Below are 13644 nucleotides of genomic sequence, written 5' to 3'. Positions count from 1 at the left end.
TTGGGATTGTGTGTGGTATGATGGTGTTGTAATGTGATGATCATGATATATGTTGTTGTTGTCTGCTATATCATGGAGAGTGAACAGTGACAATGAGCATGTCAATGAAAACTGACATCAAAACTCTATTCAATGACAGCTTTGACAGGCATTCCTCTGTAAAAGAGCATTTTCATAGATTTTACTACATGACTGCTCTTTATCTACCATGTCATTGGTGTCTACATTGAATATATTTATATATATTTGTATCTCATTTTTCTGCAATTTTGGTGATGAGGCACTTATGTAAGCCTCTGCAGGATATTTGCTGCAACCAACTTGAATGATTATGTACTTAAGAGCTAGTTCAGAAACCTCAGGTAAGTCGCAATTAGTTCCTTCAATGCTTGTACATGTTTTTCTGCTGGGGCAGTTCACATAGTGAGTTTGAATTGAGTTTGAAACATGTCCTGCAATGGATTACAATGATCTGGATCAGCTTAGGCTTGCCTGGGTATTGGCTGCCACTGTTGTTGCCCTTGTATCCCAGTACACTCTGGATTCACTAACTCACTCAATGCCTAATAAGACTAGTGCTCCCACTCCACAAGTTCATTGGAACCATGAAGAAACCACTGCTCTTGTAATGTTCCTGCATGACAACCAGCATGAGGCAGGCGATAATGGGAACTTCAAGATGGCTACATATCAAGCCACTGCCCTGCATATTGCCAACTATTGCACAGATGGACCTCCTAAGAACTATCCAGCAGTGAGAAACAAGTGGACTGGCTATGTAAGTCAGCATTATAAACCACTTGTGATTTTTACTGATCTTCTGTTGTAGATTTGAAAGATATATCACAATACCGAGTACTATCGAGCACAACCACCTGGAGCCCACTGGGACAACGAGAAGGGGGCTAATATTCAGGGTCAGCATGCTGAGCAGGTGTTCAAGGATTTTGTGAAGGTATTTTTATTTTTATTTTTTAACCCTGTGGCTTGATGAACTGATGATTACTCTTAGAGTCACCCCCTCATTCACCAGTTCAAAACGAGTGGATGGGATTTATATCCCTACATTGCAGATATCATACCCCATGGTGGTGCCCATGGGGCCAACACCTTTAGTCCAGATAGTTCCAATGCCACCACCAACAGCCTAGACAATGGAGACAGTGGAGTGCCAACCGTTCAACTAACCACTTCCACTTCAGTGCCTTCTGAACCTGCACCCTCCTCCACTCCCACACCCATCAAACCCATATCCACTTCAGTGCCTACTGATTCTGTGCCAGCACTTCCCCTAGTCCCACCCAGGTTGGATGACAACCATTTCCCATTTTTTGATGATCCACCATCTACCATCAACCTGTCTGACATTTCTATCCCTCCATCCAGTGCTCCACCATCTAGTGGGAAGCGGTCTCACACTGATATGCTTGGTGATGACAAGGTTTCAACTACCATGTCCATTCTCCCATATGCCAATGCAAGTGACATTTCTGCTACTGCTCCTGCCTCCAACAAATGTGCCAACCTCTCTGCCACTTTGGACTAAGCAAAAAGCTCCCATTCCCATCATTCTTGCAATCCTCCACCTCTGGCTTCACTTGCAATATCAAACCCTATCATGGTAGGCCTACAAGGCTTGATCAACTTCCTCACTTCATTGATCAACACATCAATGACATCTGCCATCGATAAAGTGTCGACAACAAGGGCACAAGCAATTCATTTACTGGATGATCAAGACCAAGATTTCCCCAGTCCCATCAAAGCGTTGTCACACACCAAAGGTGTTTGGTGAGGTGGACATGGATACAGCTGATGAACGGAGATGAAGACCATAGCCCTCATGCAAAGAAGGACAGCCAGGAATGTCAGCAGTCATCCCTCACACAAGAACAAGTCATCAGTGCCAGAGAAAAGGAAAGGGAGCAAGTTAAGTGCTGGCTAAAATTCTTAAGCACTTGTGTATGGCATTCCAGTTTTCGACATATCTCTGCCATTTCTGCAGATACCAAGACCATTCCCACACTTGCTTGTAGTGCTCAGCCATGTGATCTTACCTTCCAAAATTGGAAAGGATTTGCACACTCCACACATTTCTACAGCACTCCCTCCAAAAAATGCTCATTTCACTAAATTCTTCTGATATGGCTGCCTCTGCATCAATCATTTTGCTTGTCCCCTTTGCTAGGGACCATGGCTACATATATCTACCAGGAGTTCCTACCAGCTTCCATCCTGAAGCATCCTGGTACATCCCACCCTCATCTGTGCCCTCTCAGCCCATCCAGCTTGGACAGTGTGTTCTTTTTGTCAGTATGACCTCTAGGAGGATGTTCTTTGGTTGCCTCAGGTCTGTCATTCACTTGGAAAGGTCTTATGTGGTCATTTCAGTCTCTCCAGTCCAAGAAGCATATGGATCCTTCCTCGCTGCTCCCTGCAATGTCTTCATACCAGTCTCATCCATCATTCTTCCAAGATTGTGACAGCTACAGTATAATCTACTGTTCTCCACTCTCCCTGATTGCATCCATGATGAGTATGATGCACATCTTGCCTCCTTGTTGCAAGATACAGCAGAAGACACTCCCCCTTCATCCTCTCTTCCAACAGAGCCTCATTCATGAAGTTTTTATTTGCTTCCCTGAGAGGATGGTTTGGGGGGGAAAGTTGCAATCCCCTATGCTCCTGTCACCCCACAGACCCCCAAAGCTTGACCCCTGTTGACATCTGACTCACCCTGTCCACTTTTGGATGTACTATATCAGCATCAGATCAGCACTGCCTCTCTGTCATCCCACCTTGGCCTAGAAGCGATCTCTTTGAGATGTGACATGCACAGCCTCCCCCTAATGCAATTCCAGTGCACTTTCCCAGTTCCTGACATTACTTGACTCATACTTTGACATTCTGACTGTCTTTGACTCACCTATTGCCAATTACTTACCAATCTTTTGACTTTGCTTACTGATTCTTTGCTTTTTGGCTTACTTATCCTTACCAATGCTTACCAATGCTTTCCAAGACGATTACCCATCACTTACATTCCTTACTCATCAGTTACCAATCACTTGCCAAGTGTTTGCACCTTGTTTTCCAAGGGCAACACCCCTGAACTGTATATAAATCACTGTACTTAGATAGCAAAAAAAAAAAGACATCAGAGAGCCCCTCTTGCTCACATTTTATCATCACTCAGTAATTCATTCAGCAGCTTTGATAGTTGAGACTTTATTAAGGGTCTAACTATCATCTACTTCACTCCAAGCCCTCCCTGAGCTCAGTGCAGCTTAGGACATCAAATTAAGCCATCATCCATCCTTCTGTAGGCTGACAGCAGTCTACCCTATTGCATTCTCTCACATTCCTGCTTCTTCTTCATCAGGAGCACCCCCAACCCTCAGCACTCATCTTTGAGTGTTGTAGCTCGCAAAAACCCTCCAAAAGAACAGGTTCTACCATCTAGGTACCACATAGGCACACCACCACTTGCTCCTTTTGTCTTTTGTGTTGGTTTTGGTTGGTTTTCACCATTGAACCACACTCAGACTCACAGCATTTGTCTGATTGTTGATCACACAGAATCTCAGCTTCGCTGATGTATACTTGAGGACAGCAAAGAAGGAAGATCATTTGGCACTTGCTCAACTGGAGTATTGGATGAAACTCAGGGTTGGTAGTTCTCAGACTGGTACACAGTAAAAAATACTATAGGTAGATTGATGTTTGCTGTACCTCCATACCTGCTATCATTGTATTGCAATCTTTTTTTTTCTTTATCACAATCTATCTTTTTTTTCTTCATCACACATGAGAGATCTGAAAGTGTATGTATATTGCATGGAATGGGAACAAATGAACTACATGTCTACAACATTGATATATCGCTCATACTGCTACCAGTGTTAGTGGAGTCATCAGAGCTATAGTTGTCACTACCTGAGGGCAATTGCCTGAGATCCCACAATCAAATGATTTCCTGATAATCATCCCACATGTGTTGAGTGATCTGGTCACAGAAAGTGTGTGCTGCTTCAAGCTGACCTACATTGGGATTATCTTTGTTGGCTCTGCCCTCATCCACCAATCCCCCAGGCCCTCCCACACCTCACTCATCTACATGGACATCCTGTCCTGGCATTGGACCTTCTTCAGCATCATAAGTATGGATGAAGTTGTGCAGTGCACAGAGTGCTGAGGGGATATGACCTTGGACACCAATGTTGTACTCAGGGCTTAGTAGTAAGATGCAAAAACAACACTTGAGGACACCAAATATTTGCTTGATGATGTTGCATGCAGATGAGTGCCAGAGGTTGAACAACTCTTCTTCATTCCTGGGTCTTGTCAGTTCAGCAGGACAATAAGACAGATAATTCAAAGAAAATTACCTTATATCCACTTGGTGCCACTCTGCAAGGTGGTAGCAAGTTGCCCAGTATGGGACTAGAATTTCTGGGTGCAGGGGGAATCCAGCATCCACAAGGAGAAACTTTCCTGTTGGGATATCAAGCCCTTTCATATGTGCATCCTGGTATACATGCACATCAGTAGCCAAACCCTCCCAACCAGTCAATGAGTATGTAAACATCAGCTGGAAATCACAAGCAAAAAAGCAGTTCTGTGATATGGCACCTTTGTGGTTTCAGTACACCACCCAGTCCTCTGATGCCAGAGTGGCATGGATATGGCTCCCATCCAACACACCAATCACATCCTTGAAATATGGCCAAAATATTTTATCTCCCCTAATCTTTGGCTGAATATCATTGGCACTAGGCATCTTGATGTATGTGGAATAGAAGGGTGATGATGATAGGATGAAGAGTATCTTGCAAAAGTACCCAATCAAGGAGGTTAGAAAAGTATCGGAAAACTAAGGGTGATGACATACCAAGATATGGTCTCATTTGACTGTTGAAAATGTTCACCAACATGCCTGATAGTCAGACCCATCACACTCATATAGAGGAAAATAGCTAGTTGTTCTTCAAGTGAAATGAATCAAGAGTTGCCATGACTGATCTGGCAAAGCTCCTCCACAAGTCATGCAAAGACATCAGTGTGAACACCAAGTTCACATTGGATTCATTCTGGATGACCTGCAAGGAGCTCAATAAGCCATTCCTCACCAGTTAGTGCTGATGTGTTGTAAGGCTCTGGAATCCTTTGGATTGGCATAGATTGTGCTTCAGTATGACTGATCATGCAGAGGATGGATATTGATGACAAGAGTGATATGGTGCAGCAAGCATTGGCAGTGAATCTCCTCATGGACACCACCAATATTGATGTCATCCATCTCGTGTACAGGAGGAAATGTTTCAAACTCAATTCAAACTCACTATGTGAACTGCCCCGGTGGAAAAACATGTACAAGCATTGAAGGAACTAATTGCGACTTACCCGAGGTTTCCGAACTAGCTCTAATGAAGCTGTGTCGAATGACTCCAAGCTGGATTAGTGCGCCTGCTGTACATAAAATACCCAAGCCGGACAGCTGGGAAGTAATGCTGGCCGGTCCCTATTTCCTCACCGACGACTGTGTCGCCGTCGGGCCGCGGCCCGCTTCCAGGTACGTTTAGCCAGTTCTTTCGCGACATGAAGCTAATTGTCACCGTATGTCGTATGGATACCCAAGATCAGTCCAAGTATCTTTTCCTCCCTGCGCGTGTATCTTAGAAGCTGAGGGTGCAGTCCCTTAGCATGAAAGCCTGTGTCGGAATGTGTTATTGCCCCCGCAAGCTCGCACGCATGGCTGACGGCGCTGACCCTGGAGGCTGACAGGGACGGTACATATATAAAGGTATCCCCCTATCTTCCGCCGTCCGCCCAGTTTCCTTCTTCGCTCACAATGTCCCCTACCCTAATGCCTGTTCCCCCAGCCAGATCCCCATTCAACGCTCGCTCGGCTATTCTTCGTCATGTCAAGCGTTCACAGGGCCGCCCAGATGCTCCACTCAACGTGTTGGCAATCGTCTGCCTCGTCGTTCTCGCCGTAATTCTTCTTTCCATCGCACGTTATTTCTACCGGACACGCAGCCAGAACTCGCCATCCTCCCCCGACCCTGGCAGTCGATCCTCATTTCACTGGTTCTTTCCTCGATGTCTTCGGTCACTCGGGACTTCGAACAGGACTGGGCGTACCACGACTCTCAGCCACCACAACCCTATCCCCGCGTTCCCGCCCGGAGACCCAGTTCGTCCGTGGCCTCCTACGTACTGCCCAGCTTACTCTCATGTATACGACCACCCTCGTCGCCATTCGTATCCGCCGTATCAACCGGTGCCATTTCACTTATCATTCGGCTAGCCTTTCGAGATACCCCAACCACAAGAAACACAGAGCGCACCTTCCACGCTAGCGGCAACGTATGAGGTAGGAGTCCTCATACTACCTTGTGATATGCGTGCCGATCCTCTGCAGACATGTATAGGAATGTTGCCGGAGGCCCAAATGGTGCATAAGGTCGATAATGAATGTGATGCAGCCGGAGACAAGGTATTCGTCTTCTTTGTCATAGGTCGCCCACTTAACACACTCCACTCTAGCCCGCTGTGGCTGTGGTTCTTTCTTGCTCGCCCTTCCAAGCAGACGACGTAGAAGTCGATCGATCGCGGATACCAGATTTCGACTCGTTTGAAACGGACTTCTTTGGATTGTCTACCGATACTGCCGCAGACTTATCAGGTGGAGGGAACTCTGATGCCTCCACATTGTTCCGTACCGCTGCCGAGGACTCGGTTCCGTTGGCCGACGACCATCTGAGCCGTCTCTTCACAACGTTCCTGGAGGATGCAGGTCACTCTTCTATCTCGCAATCGGGCACGTCAAATCTACCTGACGAGGCTATCGCGCCGCAAGCACCGTCAACGTTGACAGAGCAGGATACGTTCACAGGACCCTATGATCGCGTCAATTTGCAGCAGAGTGGTCCCAATGTGGTATGTGTCCTGTACACCGCATGCACCGGCAAACATTAACATCTTTCAAAGTCGACAAGGGGGGATGTGCTCCCGAGATTTCATAACAGTTTTTTGTAGCAGAGTGGTCCTAGCGGTTTTGCAGACACGGAGGTCTTCGGGCCTGCAGCGAGACGTGAGGTATGTGTCCTGTACATTGCGTGTGCTAGCAAATGTTAATGTCTTTCAAAGTTGGTAGGGCGGGATGCACTCCCGGGATCCTATGATGGCATCAATTTGCAGCAGAGTGGTCCCAATGCGGTATGTGTCCTGCACATTGCATGTACTGTGTCCTGTGCACTGCATATAGTCCGACAATGTTAACACCCTTTCGAAGCCGACACGCTTGCACACCAAATTTCACACAGCACCCACTTCTCCATACTGCTACTGAGGCACTCCCGAAATCCAAGAAATCCCCCCGCCGGCGTCAATTCAGTAACTGTCCGATGCAAGATTGTCAATGGTGGCGGCATAATAGTGGGGGCTATTTGCAGCCAATAAGATGTGACGATGTCCCTGAGCATTTCCGCCATTTCCACAGAGTTAAGGAGTACGTTGGACCGAAGGGGGTGGTAATATGTCGATAGCCCGAGTGCACGACTGAGGTTCTGCCGGTGAGCTTGTCAAAGCACATCCGGTTTGTCCATTTAAATGATGGTCGGCAACATGTCGGCCGCCACGGTTGAGTAGCTGTACCTATCAGTAATTTCGACATGTGAACTATACTTATATGATCGGTCGTCACAATGAGTTTGCAGACCTGACCTGACAGCGTCCAGGAATGTACAAGTGAATATTTGCACTGCTTATTTCAGACCTCAGACGCCTGAGGAACAGGTTTCAATTGGCTTCCTCGTGAAGGCCTGCTGCTACATCATACACTCGTCCCTCTGTTCTCACACTCTGGTACCGTGTTCATTGCCGGGGATGGATGTCACACCCATTCACCTATTCGTCGTTCTGTAGCATGGAAACTTGGACAGGTCCTCAGTGGGTAGATAAAGCCATCAGTTCTGAGGACTGTACTCATATCAGTTTCTCGAGATCCATAGGTATCCTGCTTACCATTACTCAACAGCACGAGATAGAGAGGAGGAAGTGTGCCAGAGACTGTATTGGCTCCGGTAAACGATTTGCAGCACTGTTCTCTGGTAGGCTAATACACAGACAGCATATCGCACAAAGTGTTCTTCAAGTGCATAAGTTGAACCCCTGTGGCACGCTGTCCGAGCCGACGACTCCTACGTACCTTGGTGTGTGACCATGTTCCATAATAGCAGAACGTGGGAAAAAAAGTGCAAGTCAAAGCACTCATAAAGATCTACAGCGAGGTGCGTTGTTGGCCTAATATCCTGCATCACGGAGGGGTCGGGCAGAACGGTCTTGCCTGCCATTTTCTGTTCGGAAGGGGTGTCTCGTCGATTACACTCGATCAGCACTAGAATACATACCTCCCGCACTTGCCGCAGTTCCATGAGAAGTACGAAGATAAGTTGTATCATCTCTTTTCTTCTTTTCCTGTCGCTCTTTCAATGGCGGCTGTCCTAGGACACTCATCATGTTTCCTCCAGATCCACCTCCGCCGCTCTGCGGAGTTGGTTTATTGAGTGACCGCCTCTATTCTGCCTTTTCGCTCGGTCGGCATACACTTGGTTTTAGTGGAGATGTGTTGTCAGAACAGGTAGGATATTAGCAAGAAACTCGGTCCAGGGCGGTATAACCCTTGCTTGTATTTGGGGATTTACAACCTGCGGTACATGTTTTGTGGAAACAACGGACTTACACCTGTCCCTACTTTGAGTAGATTCACGACTTTGAAACGTTTCACTGGCGAATCGTCTTCTGCTGCCGCAACTGGTATTTATGAGGCTTTGTCTCGTGGACATAAACCGACTCTACACCCAACGAAAACATCCAGACTGCTTGGTGACCAACGACTGCACTGACCTACACGCATCAATTTTGATAGTACTAATCCTATAACGTTGGAATTACATTCTTCTAGGGTGTGGGGGAGGGTACCCATTTGTACGTGCGAGCGAGTCATCAGTGATAGCCCAAGCGAAAAAAAAGCCATTTGCCACCCTTGCAAAACTCCACATTACTTGGTAGTAGGAGATACCATTGACGGCTTACAGGACTAGGGTCAATTGTAGGCAAAATCTGTTGAAGGTTTACTCTTAACATGAGAAAAATGATTCACGAAGCAGAGTGATAATTTACCAAATTCTGAAGACTTCTTCACTTCGTTTACCCGCCATGGTGTAATATTGGCCGAAGGACAATGATAGGCAATGTTCCAGAATGCAGCAGTCTTGTAATTTCCTGCAAATGGTAGATAAATCTTCTGGATTCTGAGAGTTGCCTTTGAACTTGATATGCAACTTGGGGAAACCAAGCCCGTGTCGTATTTGTAGCCATTGCACAAGTAGATTAAATTCTTCCATGTGGTTTAAGTCCCAGGCTGAATTGAGTACCGACAATGTTTCAAGGCTCGCCCAGTTGTCTGCTGGAGTTTGTGACCCTGAGGGATTTCCGGGGGATGACATAGGCACAATGAGGGAAAGGAGGTCTGCCATGTATATGAACTCTGCATGGTGAGTGTTAGGAAATACCCAACAGAGAGCTAGAGGGTCAACTGGAATCGATCCCCCAAAATCAAGAATAAGATGGTAGACAGTGCTGAATTTCGACCTGGACCGACTGAAGGCTTCCCACTGGCACCCGTAAGCCGTGAGCTCAAGGCGCTGAAGTTTCGGTGCTGAGATGGCTTCCAAAAATTGGTCGGGATCCGGAATGTCCAGCGCAAGTTTCTCAAGAAGTGGGAAGTGGATACTGTTTGGCTCGAGCACCCAGTCGTAAGCATCACCTTGAAGGCAGAGCGTGATTAATGAGAAGTTGGGGATCCGCGACAGGATCCACTGAGGCATATCATCCGATGCAAACGTCAGTTCCAGAGTTTCGAGTGGGTTAGCTATCAAAAAATCATCGGCTGGGGAAAGTTCTTCGAACTTTAGATGCTTGAGAGCAGATGCACGTGGTAAGAGATTCTGCAGACCAAGATACTCCAAGTCGAGAGGATACATTTCGGCGTGAATGTCTACAAGGGAAGGAAATTCCAACTTGCTCAACTCGTGAATGATGGAATTTGTACTTGGATAGCTGTCACTGTCACAGATGTGGAGGCTACGCCAGCGGTTCGTGGTTGGACGGAGATGGTGCAGCAACTCATCAGTAGTGGAGTAATCTGCCAATTTATTTGTGATCGTGACGTCGAGAAGCAAACCTTGACTCCTCTTCAACTGCAACACCAGTGTGTGTCGATCTTGTGGTGATGCCAGACAGATGTCCTGCCAGAGAATAGGAGTATCCAGGATCACATCTCTCCAACGTCGCGAGACAATAGCCAGACTTCTCCTCCGATAACCAATTTCAATGTCAAGTTTATATGTCCCCGCATAATATGGACAAACAATTGTGAAGCGGAATATCAGCACAAGAAGCTCAACAGGAAGACGGTGAATGGCGGGGCCAGGGTCCCGCTTCTTGATAAGCTCTTCAAGCTGCATTCTCTGGGTGTCCATGGCTCCAAGGGCAACAAAGAAACGGCCTATACAACTCTGCTCTATGCTTTCCAGTCGTGCTAGCTCAGCATGCCGATTGAGTTCACCCATAGTGGGCTGACGGTGCCGTCGCTGTGGTTTCTAGTTCTTCAGACAGGAAAGTGGAATGGGGAGTTTAACAGTGGTGAGACCTTCCGCGTTCTGCTTCTCCCTTGGAGGAGAAGGATCCTTCAGTGAGAATCAGCTCATGAAGAACGATCACCAGGGGGAACCGGGCATCCAACCTACCTGTGTATGACAGTCAAAGGTGTTAAGAACTTGTTTCACTTACTACCGACAGTAGGAGTGGGAGGGCCCGGAGACGGACAATGTGTGATGGTTGGTGGCGTAAGTTGGGCTGTTTTAAACCAGTAGAAAAGGGGGTTGGAAGCGATCGAGTCATACTACTAAATGAGGTCTTCCGCTGAGTATTAGAGTCTCCTAGTGACAGCAGTTCATTCTTCTCCTTTTAGCAGATCTATGTATTTGAACCCTAAAGTACTGCGTTACCAGATGTATGATTTACAGCAGTTTGTGTAAATAATGGCGGTGTGACGAGAATGAACCAGTACTCGCACGTCGAGTCCACATACTGTTCCAGTGACCAGCTCTGCACATTTTTTGAAGTTGTCAGTCCTCGAGTTCTTATTTGCGATTAGCGATGTTGTGGTGAACGTTGTCATTCTCCGCTTCGACTTTCGCAGGTGCTCGCCTGTGTCCTTCGAACTGCGAAATCGCACCTAAAGGAAACCACTCCTCGTAGCACTCCAGTGGATCCGGTGGCCCTTGTCCCGTAAGGACTCAAGGGGCCTGCGACTAGACGTATACGAAGGCACCACCTGAAAACTTGTCACTGCGCAAATACGGGGAGACCATTTCCATTTAACAGTGGAAATTTTCTTCAGTGCTTTCAATCTAGAAATCAACCTTTGGTCTTCGAACTTGAAAGAAACATCGCCTTTTCGGAGCCTGTATCGTGAGCTTCGAAGCGGCGAATGACCGGAATACTTCCCAGCCCAAACACACACCATATCGCGCACTGAAAATAATTGCCATATCAAAGTCCAAAGTCTCCATTATAGAACAGTGCGGCAGTTGTTGCAGAAACTAGGGAGATTGCAACGTTTCTAAGCTGCCTCCCCCCTTCCACATATGCGATACATGAAGAGTACATATGTGTATGTGCGAACGAGTCCGAGTCAACGATAGCTCAACATTCGCCACCACTACAAAATTCCACATTATCTGCAACATACAAAGGTAGGGTCTACATACTGCGAGCAAAATATATCGAAAAATTTACTCTTAACACAATGATTCGCGAAGCAGAGTGACCAATTTACCAAATTCTGAGGAGTTCTTCACCCCGCCTGCTCCTCATGGAATCAATTGGACGGAGAGACAGCGGTAAGCAGTATTCCAGAATGCAGCGGTTTTGTACCTTGCTAAAAAGGAGGGATAAATCTGTGGGATTCAGCGGGACGTTTGGATTGCCTGTGAACTTGACGTGCAACTTTGGCAAGCCAGACTCCTGTCGCATTTCCAGCCATTGCGTGAGCTGATCAAATTTTTCAATGTGGTTTCGAAAGTCCTTTGGTATGAATATCCGCAATGATTCGAGGCTTGCCCAGCTGTTTGCTGGAATTTGTGACCCCGCAAACTTTCCGGGCGATGAGATAGGTGTGACGAGAGGATGGAGGTCTTTGATGCTCGAGAACTCTGCATGGCGTGTGTTACGAAATGCCTGACAGAAAGCGATGCCATTGAGAACGTCTGCTGAAATTGATTTCCCATTGATCGTAAGATCAAGATGGTAGACCTTGCTGAATTTCGACCCAAACAGACTGAACGCTTCCCACTGACATTTGTGATCCATGAGGCGAAAGTGTTCAAGCTTAGGTGCTATGATGGCTTCCAAAAACGGTGCAGTACACAGGTTGTTGAGCGTGAGTTCCTCAAGAAGCGGGAAGTGGATGGTGTTCCGCCCAAGCATCCGGACATCAGCACAGCCAGCGAGGGAGAGCGTAATTAACGAGGCGCTGGAAGTCCGAAAGAGTAACAACGGAAGTATATCGAAATGTTCAAATTCCAGCTCGGGAGTCTCGAGTGGGCTAGCTGGGACAAAACTTTGGAGTGTCAGGTGCTTGAGAGCAGGTGCACTTGGTAAAGGACATTGCAAGACAAGGTAGATCGATTTCGGGTGATACATCTGGATGTAAATGTCTGCAAGGGCAGGGAATTCCAGCTTGCTCAACTCGTGAAGGATGGCGCTAAAATTTAGAATGTTGGAGGGGCCGTTATAGATGTGCAGGCTACGCCAGCGGTTTGTGGTTGGACAAAGATGCCGCAGTAACGGAACAATAGTAGAGTAATTCGCCATATCTGTTCTAATCGTGACGTCAAGAAGTACTCCTTGACTCCTCTTCAGCTGCGACTCCAACGCACATTGGTCTTGTCGTGATGTCAGGTAGATATCGCGCCAGAGAATTGGTGTGATCAGGATCACCTCTCTCCAATGTCGCGAGACGCTAGCCAGGCTTCTCCGCCATTGATCGAGCCTGACATGATCAGTGAACATCCTATTTTCGCGACAAACCATCGCAAAACCAAATATCTGCACGAGGAGCTCGTCAGAAAGACGGTGAATTGTTGAGGGCCGTTGGCTGTTAAACTCTTTGATCTGAGCTCTCTGCACTTCAACGGCTTTGCGGGCAGCCAACATCTCGTCAAGACGACTCCTCACTGCGCTTTCCAGTCGTGCCAGTTCAGCACGTGCCTGAGCAATTTCGTCCATCGCAGGACAACAGCTTCTTCGGAATGGCACGTGGAGCGTTATGTGTTTCGGTTCTTGCCTGGAGGGGAAGGATCCACAAGTAAATATACAATCAAATTATTGCATGAAGAATGGTTACCGGATTCGAGTATGCAATCTAGCGGTAAGAATAAAGTTACCCTCGAAAGTATGAAGAGGAGGGACCAGAGAGACAAAGTTTGCAGAAGACGCTTGATTGCGAGTTGGGTTTCGACTACACAACAGCTAGTTAGTTAGGGGAGAGTCCTGGCAAAACCCCTACGTGCA

At 47.1% G+C, this 13644-nt stretch overlaps 3 protein-coding genes across 3 annotated transcripts; 1 reads left to right on the top strand and 2 right to left on the bottom strand.

The window, feature by feature from the left end:
• The first annotated feature begins 6124 nt into the window (after window positions 1-6124).
• On the top strand, window positions 6125-7086 carry F5J12DRAFT_508392 (uncharacterized protein). The gene is made up of 4 exons (XM_051739775.1): window positions 6125-6376; window positions 6425-6499; window positions 6550-6942; window positions 6994-7086. Exons 2-4 carry the CDS (start codon window positions 6437-6439, stop codon window positions 7039-7041), a joined length of 504 nt encoding a protein of 167 aa, XP_051594960.1. The 5' UTR covers window positions 6125-6376; window positions 6425-6436; the 3' UTR covers window positions 7042-7086.
• A 2096-nt stretch (window positions 7087-9182) lies between these two features.
• Window positions 9183-10982, bottom strand: F5J12DRAFT_930036 (uncharacterized protein; the record flags this gene model as incomplete). The annotated part of the gene is made up of 3 exons (XM_051749523.1): window positions 10815-10982; window positions 10718-10754; window positions 9183-10658 (listed from the first exon to the last, which is right to left on the bottom strand). The coding sequence occupies exon 3, from the start codon at window positions 10635-10637 to the stop codon at window positions 9183-9185; it is 1455 nt and encodes a 484-aa protein (XP_051594959.1). The 5' UTR covers window positions 10638-10658; window positions 10718-10754; window positions 10815-10982.
• Window positions 10983-11904: 922 nt separating this feature from the next.
• Window positions 11905-13359, bottom strand: F5J12DRAFT_786752 (uncharacterized protein; the record flags this gene model as incomplete). The annotated part of the gene is made up of 1 exon (XM_051743505.1): window positions 11905-13359. One exon carries the CDS (start codon window positions 13357-13359, stop codon window positions 11905-11907), a length of 1455 nt encoding a protein of 484 aa, XP_051594958.1.
• Window positions 13360-13644: the final 285 nt, after the last annotated feature.

The sequence above is a fragment of the Pisolithus orientalis genome (assembly GCF_024613125.1).
Source record: "Pisolithus orientalis strain OTSU chromosome Unknown F5J12scaffold_65, whole genome shotgun sequence".
Taxonomy (NCBI): domain Eukaryota; kingdom Fungi; phylum Basidiomycota; class Agaricomycetes; order Boletales; family Pisolithaceae; genus Pisolithus; species Pisolithus orientalis.
Note: the sequence above shows the minus strand (reverse complement) of the source record. Positions and strands in the feature narration are given on the sequence as shown.